The 20,399-nt window shown below is 50.5% G+C and overlaps 1 protein-coding gene across 1 annotated transcript in view; it reads right to left on the reverse strand.

Moving 5' to 3' along the window:
- The window catches only part of HCN2 (hyperpolarization activated cyclic nucleotide gated potassium and sodium channel 2), a 265,315-nt gene that overhangs the window by 46,204 nt on the left and 198,712 nt on the right, over window positions 1–20,399 (reverse strand). The window contains exons 5-6 of the mRNA XM_085638283.1: window positions 7,219–7,365; window positions 5,756–5,996 (exon numbers count right to left, since the gene is read on the reverse strand). Coding sequence (XP_085494409.1) covers window positions 5,756–5,996; window positions 7,219–7,365 — 388 coding nt within the window. The remainder of the gene's footprint in view (window positions 1–5,755; window positions 5,997–7,218; window positions 7,366–20,399) is intronic.

Genomic DNA, 20,399 nt, shown 5'->3' on the forward strand with positions numbered 1-20,399 from the left:
TCCAGCACTGGGAGCTCACCTAGGAGCAGGTGAGTAAATTCGTTTTTGTCACTTGGCTGATTTTTGGTGAATTTTTGCATTTTTGAAAAGTTCACACTTTGGCTTTTTCTTCAAAAATCTTCTGTCAATGTTACCCTATGAGGAAAATGAAGTTAGCGGTTTAAGGGTAAGTACTCGACTGGCAGAGTTGAAATTCCGGGCATGGACTCAGGGGTCCCCCAGTGTCAGGTATGTACAGTTGGTTCACCCTCAGCGGTTTCAGGACGGCCGGGTGCAGAGAGAGTTAGGCCCAATGTTATCCTATGAGGGATAGGGGGGCCTTGGTTGGTGGCTGCTGTCTGGCAAGCCACGCGGCTGTGGGAGCTGGGCTCCTGGTCACTTACTCAGGGCAAGTGGGGAAGTAGGTTAGTGTAGAGTTTTCACTGCCAGGGCCACTCGGGCGGCTGGGTGCAGGGTGCTTTTGAGCCGTCGGGCGCTCAATGGAAATCAATGGGAATGTTCCGGTTTGGAAAGAGGCTGCAGGCTCGGGGACGAGGATGTTTCAGGTGCCACCACCACTTCGAGAGGTAAGTTGGGTAGTTGTAGGTTAGGTGGGTACCCCGGGATTGGGCACAGGGCGCCGGGTGCAGGGGTGCCGGGTGCAGTGGTGCCTTTTGACGTCGGGAATCTTACCCTCTGGTTGATCGCGGTTGGGGTGGCACTTGGTTCTGAGGCTGCAGGCTTCTTCCGGGATGTCGAGGGGGGTCCTTGGGTGCCGGACTCGGGTCACAGTCGCCGTGGGGTCGTCCTCAGGGTCTTTGTCCACTCCGGCACTGGCCAGGCTTGGCTGGTGCAGAGTGTGTTGGGTCCGCGGTTCCGGGCTGCTGCCAGGGGTTAAAAATAGGTTTCTGAGTAGAGCCTCTACTCATGGGAGTCCCAGGGGCTTAGAGCCAAAAGGTAGCCAGGTCCTCCGGGGTTGGTGAGGTTGCTGGCCACGAGAGATGCCGCGCTGGTGCAGGTTCGAGAGTCGACAGGCCGGTAGGGCTGGGGCCTAAGCAGTTGGTGTCTTCTTCTCTTTTTAGCAGCTGCAGGGCAGGTCTTTGTTCTTCTTGCTCTTCTTGTAATTTTCTATCTGGAATCTAAGGAAGGAAGGTTCAGGGTGCCCCTAAATACTAGATTTAGGGGCGTTACAGGTAGGTGAAGGCCAGGGACCAATGGGTCCTTGTCCTGGGGTGGGTACACCCCCTATCCTGCCTCTCTCCTGTGGGAGGGGGGCAGTAGCCTAATCCTGATAGGGTAGGGCCTCCCATCTTCAAGATGGCGAGAGCCCGGAGATGTGCTTCACCTCGCCTCCTCCACCTGAGGGGTGGGGTGGGCAGGCTGGCACATCCCCTGTCCTTGTATGGGGTTTCCGGCCAAGCTTCCCGCCAGAGTGGGGGGTTGCAGTGGCCTGGGGAAACTCCAAATGGCGGCCTGCCTTTGAAGCTTGCCTTTGCTCATCCTGGGGGAGGAGATTTCTCACCTCACCCAGGATGTGCATTGTTGCAGGCCCGGGAGAGCAGGGGCTCTCCCACCCAGGGGTCCAGCAACGTGTCTGCTGTGTGGCAGCCTGGGCAGCCTCAGAGCAGACGTGGATTGTAAGTTAGCTGTAAGGGGGCATCTCTAAGATGCCCTCTGGGGTGCTTAGTACATTAAATCCTACACTGGCATCAGTGTGGGTTCAATGTGCTGAGAAGTCTGATACCAAACTTCCCAGGCTTCAGTGTTGCCAATATGGTGCTGTGGAGCTCGTGTTTGACAAGCTCTCAGCACCATGTACTCTTAAATGACAGCACTGCACTTACAGTGCCCAGGAATGGACCCGGGTACTGTAGGGGCACAGGGCTCCTGCTCCTGTGCCCACACCATAGGCGTAATGCACCCAGCTAGAGGGGTGGCTGACATATGCCTTGGCAGTGTAGGTGATGGGCATGGTACACAGTGATGTGTGCCATGTCGACTCTTTGTTTTGTCCTGCACCCAGACACTCAGCCTGCAAGGGCAGTGTGTGTGTAAGGGTACAGGGCCTCTGAGGGTGGCACAATGAGTGCTGCAGCCCTTAGAGGCCTTCCCTGGCCACAAGGCCCTGGGTACCTAGGGTACCATTTACTAGGGGCTGACATGTGGCTAGGGTTTGCCAATTTGGAGTTTGTGTGGTTTAAGGAAGGAACATAGGCCCTGGGCACCTGATTGGCAGGAACCCAGGGTACACTCAATCGAAGTACATTCAGCAATTTAGCAAAAAGTGGGGGCATACCATGCAAGAAAGATGGCACTTTCTCACAGCAGGGGCCACCGCTTTTTGGACTGTTATTAGGTTACTGATCTTCTAGTCGGACAACTCAGTATACAAACAATCGGAGTAGTCTAGCCTAAATGTGAACAAATCACAGACTACTGTCGCGGGTCTAGACTTCCAAGACTCTCCTAATGGAACGCAGCAGACCAAAACAGGTCCTGGCTACTGACCTAATCTGTGTGTCCACGGATAGTTTTTCATCTATTTTCACTCCCAGTCTCTAGGCTATCGTGGCGGGAGAGAAGGAATGTCACAAGGCCAATGAAAATTGCTCCAGAGGACTCTTGCTTTACCAAGTATGATAATCTCAGTTATGGCTGCATTGCAGTGGAGAAAACTCTCTGCCTCCAATGCAAGCCGTCTTTCAGACAAGAAACAAAAGAAGAGATCTTATGGGGTGGCCGAAAGATCAAACGTGAGAAGCAATTGTGTATCGTCTGCAGATGATATGGTCTCCGCGCTGTAGGATTCAATTAGAGTGGCCAATGGGGCCATATAGACATTAGAAAGACAAAGGCAGGCAGTGAAATTGTTGTTCACAATGACTCAAAACTGTAAGCAGTAAGTCAGCGCCAGTAACACAGTCCATCTTCCCACAGGGGTGCAAGGGTGTGCATCACTGGGCTAGAACCACACAGTCACCACTGCGGGCATCGCGTACAGTAGGAAGAGAGGGCACCGGCTATTTTCACTAGGAGTCTGGGTGCACTCCCCTCACTAATACAAGGCGCTATTGGCAGAGTCTTTTGTTAAAAGGAGGAGCACCACCAGTGGGCTGACAGTTCGTCCCTGGAGTAAAAATATAGAACTAGTCTGTAGAAAATCCACTTTTTCCATAGCTCCTATCCTTTTTCTGTGCTAGACACTGTTGGTATTTTGACTATCACCATCACGTTTTCTCATGACGTGTTTCCATTGCACAACCATCCTGTTCTTTGCAGGAGAGAGATGCAGATGGGTTGGTTTGTCTTTGCAGAACCTCACAGGTGCAGGCAAAGGATTGGGGTGGGGGGCACCTTCCTAGTAGGCCTGGCTGTAAAGAATGGAATGTCTGTCAGTGAATCTTCCAAGGGGCTGGCAGGGCTTAGATCTTAGAGGAAGGAAGAAGGGTTTTAATTGAGGACAGGCTGAAAATATAGCCAAGATCAGACGTTACCAAACCAGTTTAGGGGTCAGTGGAGTGCCAAGGTGAGGAGGATTTCAGGGTGCTCAGCTACGTCTGGGTGAAGGGGCCCCAGAGGAGGATTAGAGTTCAGGGAGCTCAGCTGAGCCTGGGTGCAGGGGCCCCAGAGGAGGATTAGAGTACAGGGAGCTCAGCGGAGTCTGGGTGCAGGGACCCCAGAGGAGGATTAGAGTTCAGGGAGCTCAGCGGAGTCTGGGTGCAGGGGCCCCAGAGGAGGATTAGAGTACAGAGCCCTCGCCTGAGTCTGGGTGCAACGGCCCCAGAGGAGGATTAGAGTTCAGGGGGCTCAGCGGCATCTGGGTGCAGGGGCCCCAGTGGAGGATTAGAGTATATGGAGCTCAGCGGAGTCTGGGTGCAGGGGCCCCAGAGGAGGATTAGAGTTCATGGGGCTCAGCTGAGTCTGGGTGCGGGGGCCCCAGAGGAGGATTAGAGTACAGGGAGCTCAGCGGAGTCTGGGTGCAGGGACCCCAGAGGAGGATTAGAGTTCAGGGAGCTCAGCGGAGTCTGGGTGCAGGGGCCCCAGAGGAGGATTAGAGTACAGAGCCCTCGCCTGAGTCTGGGTGCAACGGCCCCAGAGGAGGATTAGAGTTCAGGGGGCTAAGCGGCATCTGGGTGCAGGGGCCCCAGTGGAGGATTAGAGTATATGGAGCTCAGCGGAGTCTGGGTGCAGGGGCCCCAGAGGAGGATTAGAGTTCATGGGGCTCAGCTGAGTCTGGGTGCGGGGGCCCCAGAGGAGGATTAGAGTTCAGGGGGCTCAGATGAGCCTGGGTGCGGGGGCCCCAGAGGAGGATTAGAGTTCAGGGGGCTCAGATGAGCCTGGGTGCAGGGGCCCCAGAGGAGGATTAGAGTACAGGGAGGTCAGAGGAGTCTGGGTGCAGGGGCCCCAGTGGAGGATTAGAGTTCAGGGGGCTCAGCTGAGTCTGGGTGCAGGGGCCCCAGAGGAGGATTAGAGTACAGGGAGCTCAGCTGAGTCTGGGTGCAGGGGCCCCAGTGGAGGATTAGAGTTCAGGGGGCTCAGCTGAGTCTGGGTGCGGGGGCCCCAGAGGAGGATTAGAGTTCAGGGAGCTCAGCTGAGTCTGGGTGCAGGGGCCCCAGAGGAGGATTAGAGTACAGAGCCCTCGCCTGAGTCTGGGTGCAAGGGCCCCAGAGGAGGATTCGAGTTCAGGGGGCTCAGCGGCGTCTCGGTGCAGGGGCCCCAGTGGAGGATTAGAGTTCAGGGGGCTCAGCTGAGTCTGGGTGCAGGGGCCCCAGTGGAGGATTAGAGTACAAAGCCCTCGCCTGAGTCTGGGTGCAGGGGCCCCAGTGGAGGATTAGAGTTCAGGGGGCTCAGCTGAGTCTGGGTGCAGGGGCCCCAGAGGAGGATTAGAGTACAGGGAGCTCAGCTGAGTCTGGGTGCGGGGGCCCCAGAGGAGGATTAGAGTTCAGGGAGCTCATCTGAACCTGGATGCAGGGGCCCCAGAGGAGGATTAGAGTACAGGGAGGTCAGAGGAGTCTGGGTGCAGGGGCCCCAGAGGAGGATTAGAGTACATGGAGCTCAGCTGAGTCTGGGTGCAGGGGCCCCAGAGGAGGATTAGAGTACAGAGCCCTCGCCTGAGTCTGGGTGCAAGGGCCCCAGAGGAGGATTAGAGTTCAGGGGGCTCAGCGGCGTCTGGGTGCAGGGGCCCCAGTGGAGGATTAGAGTTCAGGGGGCTCAGCTGAGTCTGGGTGCAGGGGCCCCAGTGGAGGATTAGAGTTCAGGGGGCTCAGCGGCGTCTGGGTGCAGGGGCCCCAGTGGAGGATTAGAGTTCAGGGGGCTCAGCTGAGTCTGGGTGCGGGGGCCCCAGAGGAGGATTAGAGTACAGGGAGCTCAGCTGAGTCTGGGTGCAGGGGCCCCAGAGGAGGATTAGAGTACAGAGCCCTCGCCTGAGTCTGGGTGCAGGGGCCCCAGTGGAGGATTAGAGTTCAGGGGGCTCAGCTGAGTCTGGGTGCAGGGGCCCCAGAGGAGGATTAGAGTACAGGGAGCCCAGCTGAGTCTGAGTACAGGGAGCTCAGCTGAGACTGGGTGCGGGGGCCCCAGAGGAGGATTAGAGTTCAGGGGGCTCAGCTGAGTCTGGGTGCAGGGGCCCCAGAGGAGGATTAGAGTTCAGGGGGCTCAGCTGAGTCTGGGTGCAGGGGCCCCAGAGGAGGATTAGAGTTCTGGGGGCTCAGCTGAGCCTGGGTGCAGCAGGCCCAGGCTTGCTGCGTCCTGCTTCCCATGCCGTTTGAAGAGATCTTACCTCCAAAGTAGGATCCATCGGAGAGCTTCATCTCCTTGTTGCCCTTGGTCATGACGCTGACCACCCCGTGCTGAATGAAATACATCTTCTTCCCGATGGTGCCCTCGCGGATGATATAGTCCGTCGGCTGAAACACCTCGAACTTCAGTTTGGTCAGCATGGCCGTGACGAAGTTGGGGTCTGCGTTGGCAAAGAGCGGCATTGAGGCCACCAGCTTCCTGCAGTTAAAGTTTACAATTTCCTATCGAGAAGGAGAACAACCTAGAGTTAGAAGAGCTGGCCTTGAGAAGGGGCATAGGAGAAGTGGGCAAGGTATTGCAGTGTATGGGAGAAGTGCGCATGGGAGCTGTTTGTGTGAGAGGATAGCCGAGGGGCTTCGTAGGGCAGCTCACAGTCACATCGCCCAGACTCGTCTACAGTACCTTACTGGTACCTCGATTGCACCTAATGAACCACTCGCATTTGTAGCACCTCATTCAACTCCTCCAATCCCCCCAGCATACCTCCCTCACCCTTTTACGATATATAATCTCAGCTAGTTGAGATGCCCAAACACCTCCAGGGTACCCCACACTCGCAAGAAGACCCAACTCCCCTTCCATGAGGTCTGCACTCACCTCTGTGGAGCCATGTTAATGTCCATGGCATTCCAGTCACCTCTGAGAGCCTCCACTCCCTCACTGGCATCTGCACCCAGCACCCTGAGTAGTCATTCCTTTGTCTGAGCTCACACTTACCTCATTGTTGATGCACCAATCTGCTCCCTCAGCTTCCACTCACCTCCCTGACACATCAGTTGACTACAGGGTCTCCATTCACCTCACTCACCTTTCTGGCAAGTCATTCACCGGTGTCACCTCGCTGACCTACCTGGTATCTCACATGACCCCCCCCCCCACCCCCGTCCTCTTTCTCTAAAAGCCCCTGGCACCTCAGTTACCCACTAAGTCCCCACTCAACCTATCTGCACCTCACATGCTCCTAGGCCCTCTCTCTCAACTCCTCGCACACCTCTGCCACGCGCTGAGGTACCACTAACCGATCAGTAACCTCACTTAGCTCCATGACACCTCAGTTACCCCTTGAGTTAGTAATCATCTGCCTTTCGCCTTACATTCCCCCTGAACATTTTCTCACCACCTCTGATCCACCCATACACCTCCCTGGTAGCTCACTCTCCCCAGAGCTCCCATACACCTCCCTGGCAGCTCCCTCTCCCCAGAGCTCCTATACACCTCCCTGGTAGCTCACTCTCCCCAGAGCTCCCATACACCTCCCTGGTAGCTCACTCTCCCCAGAGCTCTCACTCATGTCACTGGTAGCTCACTCACCTCAGAGCTCCCACTCACCTCCCTGGTAGCTCACTCACCCCAGAGCTCCCATACCCCTCCCTGGCAGCTCACTCACCTCAGAGCTCCCACTCACCTCCCTGGCACCTCACTCTCCCCAGAGCTCTCACTCACCTCCCTGAGGGGCTCGTTCAGCTCCTCCAGGATGCTGTCCTCGTCAAACATCTTGCCCTGGTACCGGTGCTCGTAGTAGTCGTGGATTCTCTGGCGGAAGTCGGCGGGCAGCTTATGGAAGGACATGTACTGCTCCACTTGTTTGTACTGTGAAGAGAGTGAGAGGGTCAGTCAGTGTTGTGGGACCTTCTAACTTAGAGCATTTCACACGCAAGAGCTGGCGTCCACTGTGATGACAGCAGCCGTGCATTATCGGTGTTAGAGTCATTACTGCCCCATTTCTCATTTACGCCCTTTCTAAATACGTAATACGCACGCACATGCTGACACAGCTGGTAGTAAGACAGAGCTTGAAATCCTTTTATACACGTAGGGGCATATCAACAACAATCGGCGATAATTATCTCAAAGCGCACTTAGCGCTAGGATAATTATCGCCGGCTAGCGTGAATTTTTATCGCTGAGATAGCGTGCTATTAGCAACGCTTATCTCAAAAGCGAAAAAAATCCTCACGCTAACGTGAGATTATCGCTGGAAACCCAGCAATAATCTCACGTTACCTTGTTGATAGGGACAGGCAAACTTAGCCATGATATCCTCCTTCCATAGGATATCATGGCTAAGTCAGAAAAATACCAGACGTAAAAAAGCAGCGTTAACCGCGGTTAGCGCTGCTTTTTTTGTCTCTAACAGGGTTAGCGACATTCTTGATAATAGGAGAAATGTCGCTTAGCGACATTTCTCCTATTATTTTACTCTGAAACGCCCCCTTTGCATCTCATTAGAGATGCAAGGGGAAGCGTAGAGTAAAAGGGTGCTAACATGCAAATTTGCATGTTAGCACCCTGTTGTTGACAGGGCGCTAGTTTTATCTCTCCTTTTTTGGCTTTTAAAGCCAAAAAAGCAGAGATAAAACCCTTGATGATATGCCCCGTAGTACGTACGTACACGGTATCAATACTGAGCACGCAACACCGACACCACAGAGGCGAGCATGCCGCACCACTTACACATTTTGGAATATGTCGCCTTATGCGAAAGACGAATCGTTTATTATGTTTGTCTTTTTCAGCTTTTTCCCCAACTATGACGATCACGTTAATTGTTTAAGCTCGGGTAAGCTCCACTCTCACCGCTATGGGTGTTTGGGTTCACCATTGGATTCGGGACGGATTTAGTATCGAGTCCTTTTATTGAAACTTCATTTCATTTTAAACTGTGCAGATGAACGTTGTTACTTGTTATTACTGCAGCCGGGCAAGCATAGAAGCTTCCTCTGACTGGTTGAACAGCACGTCCACCATTTCGCGGTGCACATTTTTACTTTTTACCGTATTTTTCACTCAACTTTTACTTGCACTCCTCGAGTATCGACAAGCGGTTTCCTTTCGCTTCTTTCTCTCTTGGGGTCAGAACTCATTCACTTCTTGTTTGGTGGCATTGCACCAACATACGGACTTTATGTCTCCAATCGTGTAGCACTTTCACGTTTTGGGGTTGCCCACATCAATCATCCAGATCAACTTCCCCTGATGATAACTAACCCCTGAAGAAGGGCTTTGATTAACCCGAAATGCATTGGGATTTTGTTTAAATTACGACTTTGTTCGAATTGCATTTATGTTGTAAAATTTGATTGTCCTACATTATTTCAACTATGCATTTTGTATGACAAATATCAAAATTAGTGTGGAATGAACAATGTTTGTATTATGTCATTGGCTTTCAAGTTCAATATAAGCCGTTTTTTCTGTCGCAACAACATTGTGGTTGAATGACTTTTAATTTTTTGTAAATATTTGTTTGAGACCTCCAGGTCTGAAGTTGTGCATCACGCAGGCTTGGATTTTTTCCATAGCTCGAGTTTAGAGAATCATTACTGCGCCACAGTTGGCTGCAACTTCAGCATCTTTACTGAGCTAATATTCACTGCAGCAGCAACACATCATCAGCCTATATTCACTGCGGCTGCAGGAGCGATGCATTATCAGCACTACTGAACGACGATTCACTGCCAACGAACTGGAATGAATAATCAGTCGCCAGTCACTGCGACCGCAGCAGGGATACATGATTCACACTTCAGAGCTGCCATTGTCTGGGACCCCTGCAGCCATTCACTGGGATTGTGAGCTGCCATTTAGTAACATCATTTACGAACCACCATTTAGTGACTGTCGCAGCAATGCCTGATAAACGTGGCTACGCGGCCTTCACTGAGAATAGTGATGCACCACTGCATTATCAGCCATTCTGAGCGCCATACACTGGGTCTTCAGCAGCAATGAGTTGCCATTCACTCCACTGCAGCAGCAATACGTCATCATCATCCCTAATGTGCCACCATTCACGGCGACTACAGCAGTAAGGTGTTATCAAAATTCCTACGCTCTCATACACTGCAGCAGCGATACGTTTCAGCATCACTGGGCTGTCGTACACACCTACAGCAGCGGCGATGCATTACCAGCCTCACTGAGCTGTACTACACTCCTATTGCAGCAGCAACGATGCATTATCAGCCTCACTGAGCTGCTGTACACTTCTACTGCAGCAGCAATGCATTATCAGCATCACTGAGCTGTACTACACTTCTACTGCAGCAGCGATGCATTATCAGCCTCACTGAGCTGCTGTACACTCCTACTGCAGCAGCGATACGTTTCAGCATCACTGAGCTGCTGTATACTCCTACTGCAGCAGCGATACGTTTCAGCATCACTGAGCTGCTGTACACTCCTACTGCAGCAGCGATGCATTATCAGCCTCACTGAGCTGCCGTACACTCTTACTGCAGCAGCGATGCATTATCAGCATCACTGAGCTGTCGTACACTCTTACTGCAGCAGCGATGCATTATCAGCATCACTGAGCTGTTGTACACTGCTACTGCAGCAGCGATACGTTTCAGCATCACTGAGCTGCTGTACACTCCTACTGCAGCAGCGACGCATTATCAGCATCACTGAGCTGTCGTACAATCTTACTGCAGCAGCGATGCATTATCAGCATCACTGAGCTGTCGTACACTCCTACTGCAGCAGCGATGCATTATCAGCATCACTGAGCTGTACTACACTCTTACTGCAGCAGCGATGCATTATCAGCATCACTGAGCTGCTGTACACTTCTACTGCAGCAGCGATGCATTATCAGCCTCACTGAGCTGTACTACACTCCTATTGCAGCAGCAACGATGCATTATCAGCATCACTGAGCTGCTGTACACTTCTACTGCAGCAGCAATGCATTATCAGCATCACTGAGCTGTACTACACTTCTACTGCAGCAGCGATGCATTATCAGCCTCACTGAGCTGCTGTACACTCCTACTGCAGCAGCGATACGTTTCAGCATCACTGAGCTGCTGTATACTCCTACTGCAGCAGCGATACGTTTCAGCATCACTGAGCTGCTGTACACTCCTACTGCAGCAGCGATGCATTATCAGCCTCACTGAGCTGCCGTACACTCTTACTGCAGCAGCGATGCATTATCAGCATCACTGAGCTGTCGTACACTCTTACTGCAGCAGCGATGCATTATCAGCATCACTGAGCTGTTGTACACTGCTACTGCAGCAGCGATACGTTTCAGCATCACTGAGCTGCTGTACACTCCTACTGCAGCAGCGACGCATTATCAGCATCACTGAGCTGTCGTACAATCTTACTGCAGCAGCGATGCATTATCAGCATCACTGAGCTGTCGTACACTCCTACTGCAGCAGCGATGCATTATCAGCATCACTGAGCTGTACTACACTCTTACTGCAGCAGCGATGCATTATCAGCATCACTGAGCTGCTGTACACTTCTACTGCAGCAGCGATGCATTATCAGCATCACTGAGCTGTACTACACTCTTACTGCAGCAGCGATGCATTATCAGCATCACTGAGCTGCTGTACACTTCTACTGCAGCAGCGATGCATTATCAGCATCACTGAGCTGTACTACACTCCTACTGCAGCAGCGATACATTATCAGCCTCACTGAGCTGTACTACACTCCTACTGCAGCAGCGATGCATTATCGGCATCACTGAGCTGCCATACACTTCTACTGCAACTGCGATTAATTATCAGCATCCCTGAGCTGTCGCACACTTCTACTGCAGCAGCGATGCATTATCAGCCTCTCTCTGAGCTGTACTACACTCCTATTGCAGCAGCGATGCATTATCAGCATCACTGAGCTGCTGTACACTTCTACTGCAGCAGCGATGCATTATCAGCATCACTGAGCTGTACTACACTCCTACTGCAGCAGCGATGCATTATCAGCATCACTGAGCTGTACTACACTCCTACTGCAGCAGCGATGCATTATCAGCATCACTGAGCTGTACTACACTCCTACTGCAGCAGCGATGCATTATCAGCATCACTGAGCTGTACTACACTCCTATTGCAGAAGCGATGCATTATCAGCATCACTGAGCTGTCGTACACTCCTACTGCAGCAGCGATGCATTATCAGCATCACTGAGCTGTACTACACTCCTATTGCAGCAGCGATGCATTATCAGCATCACTGAGCTGTACTACACTCCTACTGCAGCAGCGATGCATTATCAGCATCACTGAGCTGTACTACACTCCTATTGCAGAAGCGATGCATTATCAGCATCACTGAGCTGTCGTACACTCTTATTGGAGCCATCATTCCCTGTGACTGAAGCATTCTTGTGATATTACTTCCTTGAGAAGGTCGGATTGGGAATGAGATGACAAGTTTACATATGACCACAAACTTGCACTAGTAAATGTGTGTCACTCTTGCTTCTGCTTTGCTCCATTACATGCTGTCTGTTTCAGGTTTGACCTTCTATGGCTGAAGACATGGACTGGAAGCCTGCGTTATTATCCAGCAACGAAGAGCTGAAGGGTCACTCGAACGCAGTAGGACCTGGAGATAAATATAAGCCATATACGAACTTTCTAGACACAGTCACTACATTTTTATAAGTTGAACAGACTCCCTGTGACTCTACTTCGAAGAAGCCACAAATGTTAAGGGTTTAATCAATCTAGTTGGCCTAAATCCTTTCACAGAAAATTCAACAACTGTAAGTTGGTAAGAGCTCAGATAAAAAGAGACTTAGAAGAAGCAGGACCATCCAACGAAGGTGCAGAAGGAAAGCAACGAAGGGATCATCTGTCACAGACAAGGAAGATCTGCATCTTTTGTACAGCAAGTGAGGTTGACCGGACACTTGATGCTGATGAGACACATGGCCGCTGACCTACAAGTTATGGCTGTTGTAGTGAGAACAGCCGCTGGAGACGTAGCAATAGGTGGCAAGTACCACCTGAACTGGCTTTCATTGAACTTATCATCTTCTACTGAGGTTTTTTTAAGATGTTTTCTGCTTCAAGCTGTCTGAGTTTTGTCACAAGTATGCAGATCGTCTAGTGGCACTTGGAGGTCAACAAAATTTGCTGCAAAGAAAAGGTTCTTGGCTACTTTCCACGGAGCCAAGTGCAGAATGATGGAAGGCACGCTGTGCTTATTTTTGACCAAGGCATGAAGCAAATGCTGAAACAAGCTTTTACAGACTATGAAGGTGATGCAGCCATATTGACAAAAGCTGCCGATGTCATTCGAGAAGCCATCTTGGGATCTGATGGATTTCACTTCGATGCCACCTTAGCCACAAACTGTCAACATAACTCAGTGCCAACAATATTGAAAATGCTTGTTTCAATGTTGAATGGGTCTGGCATCAACAGCCAAGACACGCACGTAACCCAAGAAACTCATACTAACTCCCAAACAATCATGTACGAGACGAGAACAAAATCTGTGGTACGATGCCGCCAATCTTTGTCATTTGAACGGCCATTTCCGTTGTGCCTAGGGCTGAATGCGCGCACCCTGAGACGGTCAAGAATATTCCTAACTCGACTGCACCGCCCGAGAATGAGTGCCGGTTTCCACCGCGTTCTTCAGGTGGACAAACAGCTGGCAGCTGCTGTTTCCTAGAAAGCACAGAGAGGAGGAGTTGTGGCCTTTTCACCGTTGGTGCAATAGACAATCTTGAACACAACCCTTCAAGCACCGCTGCCAAGGGCTCTTCCATGGCACAGGGATCAGCATCTTTCAAGCAGCATCAATCTCAAGCCCAGGACAGACCAGAGAAGCCATCACTCTTCCTGCAGAGGCCGAGAGACGGAACTTATCTTTGACTGACAACTTCACCGCCGTACCAGCAGCAGCGGCGGCTCTGAAAGAATCTACAGCTGAGGTACCAACAATCAACATGACAAAGGTAGCTGTGGGCGATATGGAGGAAGCAATGAAGCACGAGGAACTGTGGATTGAATCATCTCTCCAAGTGATGGAGAGGATAGAAAAGGAAGACAGCCTGGCCTGGTCCGCCTACCGTGCTTCGCATCAGACAGAGCCGTCTTTGAAGAGAGAGCCTGCGCTTTCACAGCTTCTGCCTCTCTCCTAGAAGAAGGCAGCTTCAGCGGGCACGATCAAGCATGGCCTGGATATCGTTCATCAGTCGACTGACTGCCTCAATCCCATCTAAGGCATGTGGCGTACTTGTTAAGTGTGGTGGGCAAGGTGATTTACTTCATGTCCTCTTCTGAAGTCAGTTACAGAAGGATTAATGCTCACCTGTTCCTCGGTTCCCGCTGCGCAGCCCGACTTCTGACATATGTCACAGACAGGATCCATGAACACTGATCATGCAGATCATACTAATACCTATTAGCATACGAACAAACATGACTGCACACACTATTTGGTGCTTTTGTCCAACCTGTCCCCTTGATCTGGTTTGGGGACCTCACTATGAGTGAGTAGACATATGTACTTACTACCATTCATTTGTGAATTTAGAGTTTTTCTGTTTGTATCTTTTATGTAACTCATGTACTCCGAAGTCCTTATGTAATGTAGCTGGTCATTTTGTAAAGCGCTCTGACTCCTTTGGGTAAAGTTCGCGCTCGAAAGAGAAGAGGCTTTTCGGCTCTTGGCAGGAGTGAATACAAAGCCAGTCTCAAGGGCGATCATGCCCTAATTAGAAAGACGCGGGCTTCCTACTACAAGGAGAGGATGAAGATAGCGGAGAACTCGGTCAAGGAGTTGTTCACTGACTTTAAGGAAATATCCTCCTTGTCTGATATTGGAGCACCCTTGGTGGGCTCAGTGGAGTCCTGCAATCGGGTGGCAGACTTCTTCGTAGAGAAGGTAGAGAAGATTTACTCCACTTTCCCAGTCGCGGCTCGGGAGGGGTGCATGGACAATGACGTACCCAGTAGCATAATGAGGACAGAATGTCTTGATACATTCATTGTTCCATCTTGTGATACCCTAAACAAGATAGCTGCTAACATTAAGTCTGGCTCTCGCAAAGACCCGGCATCGCCCAAGGTGCTGGGAGGGAGTATTGAGACCCTCGAGCCCTACATCAGACATCTTTTAGAGCTTTCCTTCAGCACAGGCATTGTTCCTAAAAAATGGAAGGAGGCTGTTGCTCTCCCTTTGAAAAAGAAACCCAATGTCAGCATGGATCATTTGGACAATCTGCGTCCTATCTCGCTTCTACCTTACTTTGCGAAGATTGCAGAGAAGGTAGTTAACAACCAGCTGACGGCGCATGTTAGTAGACATAGTCTTCTCCACCCTACCCAATCAGGCTTTCGAGCATCTTATTCGACTGAATCGGCTCTGCTCCTGTCTATTGAGACCATCCGGAAATATGTGGATGAGGGGCAGACGGCGGCCCTAATTCTATTAGATTTAAGTGCCGCATTTAACACAGTAGCCCATCACTCGTTGCTACAGTGTCTCAGAAAGGGAGGGGTGGTTGGTAAGGCCTGGGAATGGATGGAATCCTTTCTGCAAGACCGCAGTTTTCAGGTAGCGCAGGGACCCCATTGGTCAAAATACATCAAGTTAAAACAGGGGGTGCCACAGGGGTCCACTCTCTGTCTGACCCTATTTAATCTCTATGTCACGCCGGTGGCTGAGATCACGGGAACATTTGGGGTCAAGGTTGTGTCCTATGCTGCCGACACTCAACTGGTTGATTCCCTTACACAACCAGATGAAAAGGCAGTCAGTAATTTTACAACATATCTGCAAGAATTGGTGTCCTGGATGGCCAGTAACTGCCTTAAATTGAATGGAAACAAAACAGAGGTGATGATCATAGGTAAGGCACCATCAGTGTGGACATCGGCTTGGTGGCCACAGATGATGGGGCCTACACCCTCGCCTAGCGAACAGGTTAGGAATTTAGGGGTGTGGCTTGATACCAAGCTCTCGTTTGAGCACCACACAAGACGAGTGGCGGGCACATGTTTTGGAGTCCTGCGGGGACTCAGGAAGACCTTGGACTTGCTACCTACCACAGCCAGGAAAACCATGGTCCACGCCTTGGTGCCCTCAAGACTGGACAATGGGAATGTCCTTTCCCTGGGAGCTAATTTCAAATGCATTCAGAGGCTGCAACGTATCCAGAACGCGGCAGCTCGCTCGGTTTTGATGCTGCCTAAGAGAGCCCCCTCCAAGAGGACTCTGGCTACTTTGCATTGGCTTTCGATCAAGGAATGAATTCTGTCCAAGGCCCTCTGTGTTAGCCATCGGATCTTACAGGGGAAAGGGCACACCTACTTACACAACCTTCTAACTCCGTATACCCCCACCCGTCAATTAAGATCTAGCGGGATGGGGCAGGTTAGTATACCTATCATCAGGAGAGCAAGGATGGGTGGCCGCTCCTTTCGCTTCCTGGCGGCACAGCAGTGGAACAAACTCCCGTGGGGGCTCCGGCTGGAGGCTTATGAGGCGGTTTTCCACAAGGAGCTGAAAACGTATATTTTTCCCGTACATTAGACCAATGTTGTCTTCATCCTCTGAGGGGTCTGTAAATTATGTAATTTCTGTGAGAGTGCTGCTAGGCTTGCACTGTAGCGCGGGGACACAAGTCTAGTGTAAGCAGGCGCTTTATAAACTTGTTTATTATTATTATTATATAATATAAAATCGAATTAAATAAATTATGAGCACAAGTACGCCATACAGTTGGCATCCACAGGCTGTGGTTGGAACGGTAGCAAATATTCCACTCCGGACCACTAGGTGGCAGACTGATGCAAGGGTTAGAAATATAGATCAAATTGTAAACAGCAAAAAAACATGCTGCAGATAAATTCAAATCCACGTCCTGATTCTCTGGCTTGGAGCAAGGGGCCCGTGTTCTGGAGGCAGGGAAGAAATACATCTCCTGTGGAACAGGGAGGGGCTGACACATGGTTGGGGTGGGGGTGCAGTGGGGTGTCATCAATGGAGATACGCTCTACTTTCCTGCACGCCTACTCCTGCGCGTTAGGTATTTAACCAAACGCGGCTAAGATTAAAGGGACAGGGTCCCCTGTAGCACCAGCTCACTTCCCAAGATCCCTGCCTCGTGTGAGCTCCCCTACTGACGGCCCCAGAGGTTCTTACAAATAAAGATGGCGCCTCCAAACCAAGATGGACCCCCTGACAATAAAATATAAGTGCTTCCATGCATAGATTAGGTTCTCCGAGTGAATTGTGGTGCCCCCCTGAGGATTGGACCCTCTATGGGGGTGTCTGTGCCTACGAGTGAGAGGGGAGGGGGGGGGGGTTCCAGCTGCACACAGCTGGACATGACCTCTTCTATCAGACATTGTTCTTGTTGCCAATCAGAATTTGCAGGGTGACTGAAGCACGTGACATTATTTTGGCACCGGGGAGTGACTTTCCAGATGCTTCCATCAGAGACGTGAGTCGAGTTCAGTTATGCGGTCACTAGGGTGAGTGAGTGAGTTTAAACCAGCAGTGAGCTCGTTTTTTGGTGGGAGATGTGTGTACATGTGCGCTAAGTTAAGTAGCTGATGGTGGCGAGGGATCGCGTGCCCTTGCTATGTCAGACGTACTTCAGTGCCTCGAAGCCTACACTGATCATTCCAGGAGGAGGTGGTGCCTACCTGTCCAATCAGAGGCCGCGTCTTCCTGCAGACATCGCTCCCTTGTAAACACAAGCTCTTCAAACATTAAAGGCCGGTGAGTGAGCGCTCACTGCAGCCGGCCGGTGTGTTCCTCTTAATTATTGAACTCGCTCTAAATGTCAGACAAGCTGATCATTCCGTGCGGATTGGGTGACTTCAGAGGTCCGGCTGCCAGCGGCGCTGAGAAGCAGGAGAGTAGGCGCTCCGTACTGCCCGCAATCAAACTCACGCGACACACCATACGTGTGCAGGGTCACTCACTGCAGCCAGGGTCCGTGCCTACTAACAACACAAGCAATGGAATATCATGAGCTAAGCGAACAATCATTAACAGGGTCACTCACGAGAGTCAGGGTCCATGCCTACTAACAACACAAGCAATGGAATATCATGAGCTAAGCGAACAATCATCAACAGGGTCACTCACTGCAGCCAGGGTCCGTGACTACAACACAAGCAATGAAATATCATGAGCTAATCGATCAATCATTAACAGGGTCACTCACGAGAGTCAGGGTCCGTGCCTACTAACAACACAAGCAATGGAATATCATGAGCTAATCGATCAATCATTAACAGGGTCACTCACGAGAGCCAGGGTCCGTGCCTACTAACAACACAAGCAATGGAATATCATGAGCTAATCGATCAATCATTAACAGGGTCACTCACTGCAGCCAGGGTCCGTGCCTACAACACAAGCAATGGAATATCATGAGCTAATCGATCAATCATTAACAGGGTCACTCACGAGAGCCAGGGTCCGTGCCTACTAACAACACAAGCAATGGAATATCATGAGCTAAGCGAACAATCATCAACAGGGTCACTCACTGCAGCCAGGGTCCGTGACTACAACACAAGCAATGGAATATCATGAGCTAATCGATCAATCATTAACAGGGTCACTCACGAGAGTCAGGGTCCGTGCCTACTAACAACACAAGCAATGGAATATCATGAGCTAATCGATCAATCATTAACAGGGTCACTCACGAGAGCCAGGGTCCGTGCCTACTAACAACACAAGCAATGGAATATCATGAGCTAATCGATCAATCATTAACAGGGTCACTCACGAGAGCCAGGGTCCGTGCCTACTAACAACACAAGCAATGGAATATCATGAGCTAATCGATCAATCATTAACAGGGTCACTCACGAGAGTCAGGGTCCGTGCCTACAACACAAGCAATGGAATATCATGAGCTAATCGATCAATCATTAACAGGGTCACTCACGAGAGTCAGGGTCCGTGCCTACTAACAACACAAGCAATGGAATATCATGAGCTAACTGAACAATCATCAACAGGGTCACTCACTGCAGCCAGGGTCCGTGCCTACAACACAAGCAATGGAATATCATGAGCTAAGCGAACAATCATTAACAGGGTCACTCGCGAGAGTCAGGGTCCATGCCTACAACACAAGCAATGGAATATCATGAGCTAATCGAACAATCATCAACAGGGTCACTCGCGAGAGTCAGGGTCCATGCCTACTAACAACACAAGCAATGGAATATCATGAGCTAATCGATCAATCATTAACAGAGTCACTCATTGCAGCCAGGGTCCGTGCCTACTAACAACACAAGCAATGGAATATCATGAGCTAATCGATCAATCATTAACAGAGTCACTCGCGAGAGCCAGGGTCAGTGCCTACAACACAAGCAATGGAATATCATGAGCTAATCGATCAATCATTAACAGGGTCACTCACGAGAGCCAGGGTCCGTGCCTACTAACAACACAAGCAATGGAATATCATGAGCTAACTGAACAATCAGTAACAGGGTCACTCACGAGAGCCAGGGTCCGTGCCTACAACACAAGCAATGGAATATCATGAGCTAATCGATCAATCATTAACAGGGTCACTCACGAGAGCCAGGGTCCGTGCCTACAAACAACACAAGCAAAGGAATATCATGAGCTAATCGATCAATCATTAACAGGGTCACTCACGAGAGTCAGGGTCCGTGCCTACAACACAAGCAATGGAATATCATGAGCTAATCGATCAATCATTAACAGGGTCACTCACGAGAGCCAGGGTCCGTGCCTACAAACAACACAAGCAATGGAATATCATGAGCTAATCGATCAATCATTAACAGGGTCACTCACGAGAGTCAGGGTCCGTGCCTACAACACAAGCAATGGAATATCATGAGCTAATCGATCAATCATTAACAGGGTCACTCACGAGAGCCAGGGTCCGTGCCTACTAACAACACAAGCAATGGAATATCATGAGCTAACTGAACAATCATCAACAGGGTCACTCACTGCAGCCAGGGTCCGTGCCTACTAACAACACAAGCAATGGAATATCATGAGCTAAGCGAACAATCATCAACAGGGTCACTCACGAGAGCCAGGGTCCGTGCCTACTAACAACACAAGCAATGGAATATCATGAGCTAATCGAACAATCATTAACAGGGTCACTCACTGCAGCCAGGGTCCGTGCCTACTAACAACACAAGCAATGGAATATCATGAGCTAATCGATCAATCATTAACAGGGTCACTCACGAGAGCCAGGGTCCGTGCCTACTAACAACACAAGCAATGGAATATCATGAGCTAATCGATCAATCATTAACAGGGTCACTCACGAGAGTCAGGGTCCATGCCTACAACACAAGCAATGGAATATCATGAGCTAATCGATCAATCATTAACAGGGTCACTCACGAGAGCCAGGGTCCGTGCCTACTAACAACACAAGCAATGGAATAACATGAGCTAACTGAACAATCATCAACAGGGTCACTCACGAGAGCCAGGGTCCGTGCCTACTAACAACACAAGCAATGGAATATCATGAGCTAGCTGAACAATCAGTAACAGGGTCACTCATTGCAGCCAGGGTCCGTGCCTACTAACAACACAAGCAATGGAATATCATGAGCTAATCGAACAATCATCAACAGGGTCACTCACGAGAGCCAGGGTTCGTGCCTACAACACAAGCAATGGAATAGCATGAGCTAATCGAACAATCAGTAACAGGGTCACTCATTGCAGCCAGGGTCCGTGCCTACTAACAACACAAGCAATGGAATATCATGAGCTAATCGATCAATCATTAACAGGGTCACTCACGAGAGCCAGGGTCCGTGCCTACTAACAACACAAGCAATGGAATATCATGAGCTAATCGATCAATCATT

The sequence above is a fragment of the Triturus cristatus genome, chromosome 12 (assembly GCF_964204655.1).
Source record: "Triturus cristatus chromosome 12, aTriCri1.1, whole genome shotgun sequence".
NCBI classification, from domain to species: Eukaryota; Metazoa; Chordata; class Amphibia; order Caudata; family Salamandridae; genus Triturus; species Triturus cristatus.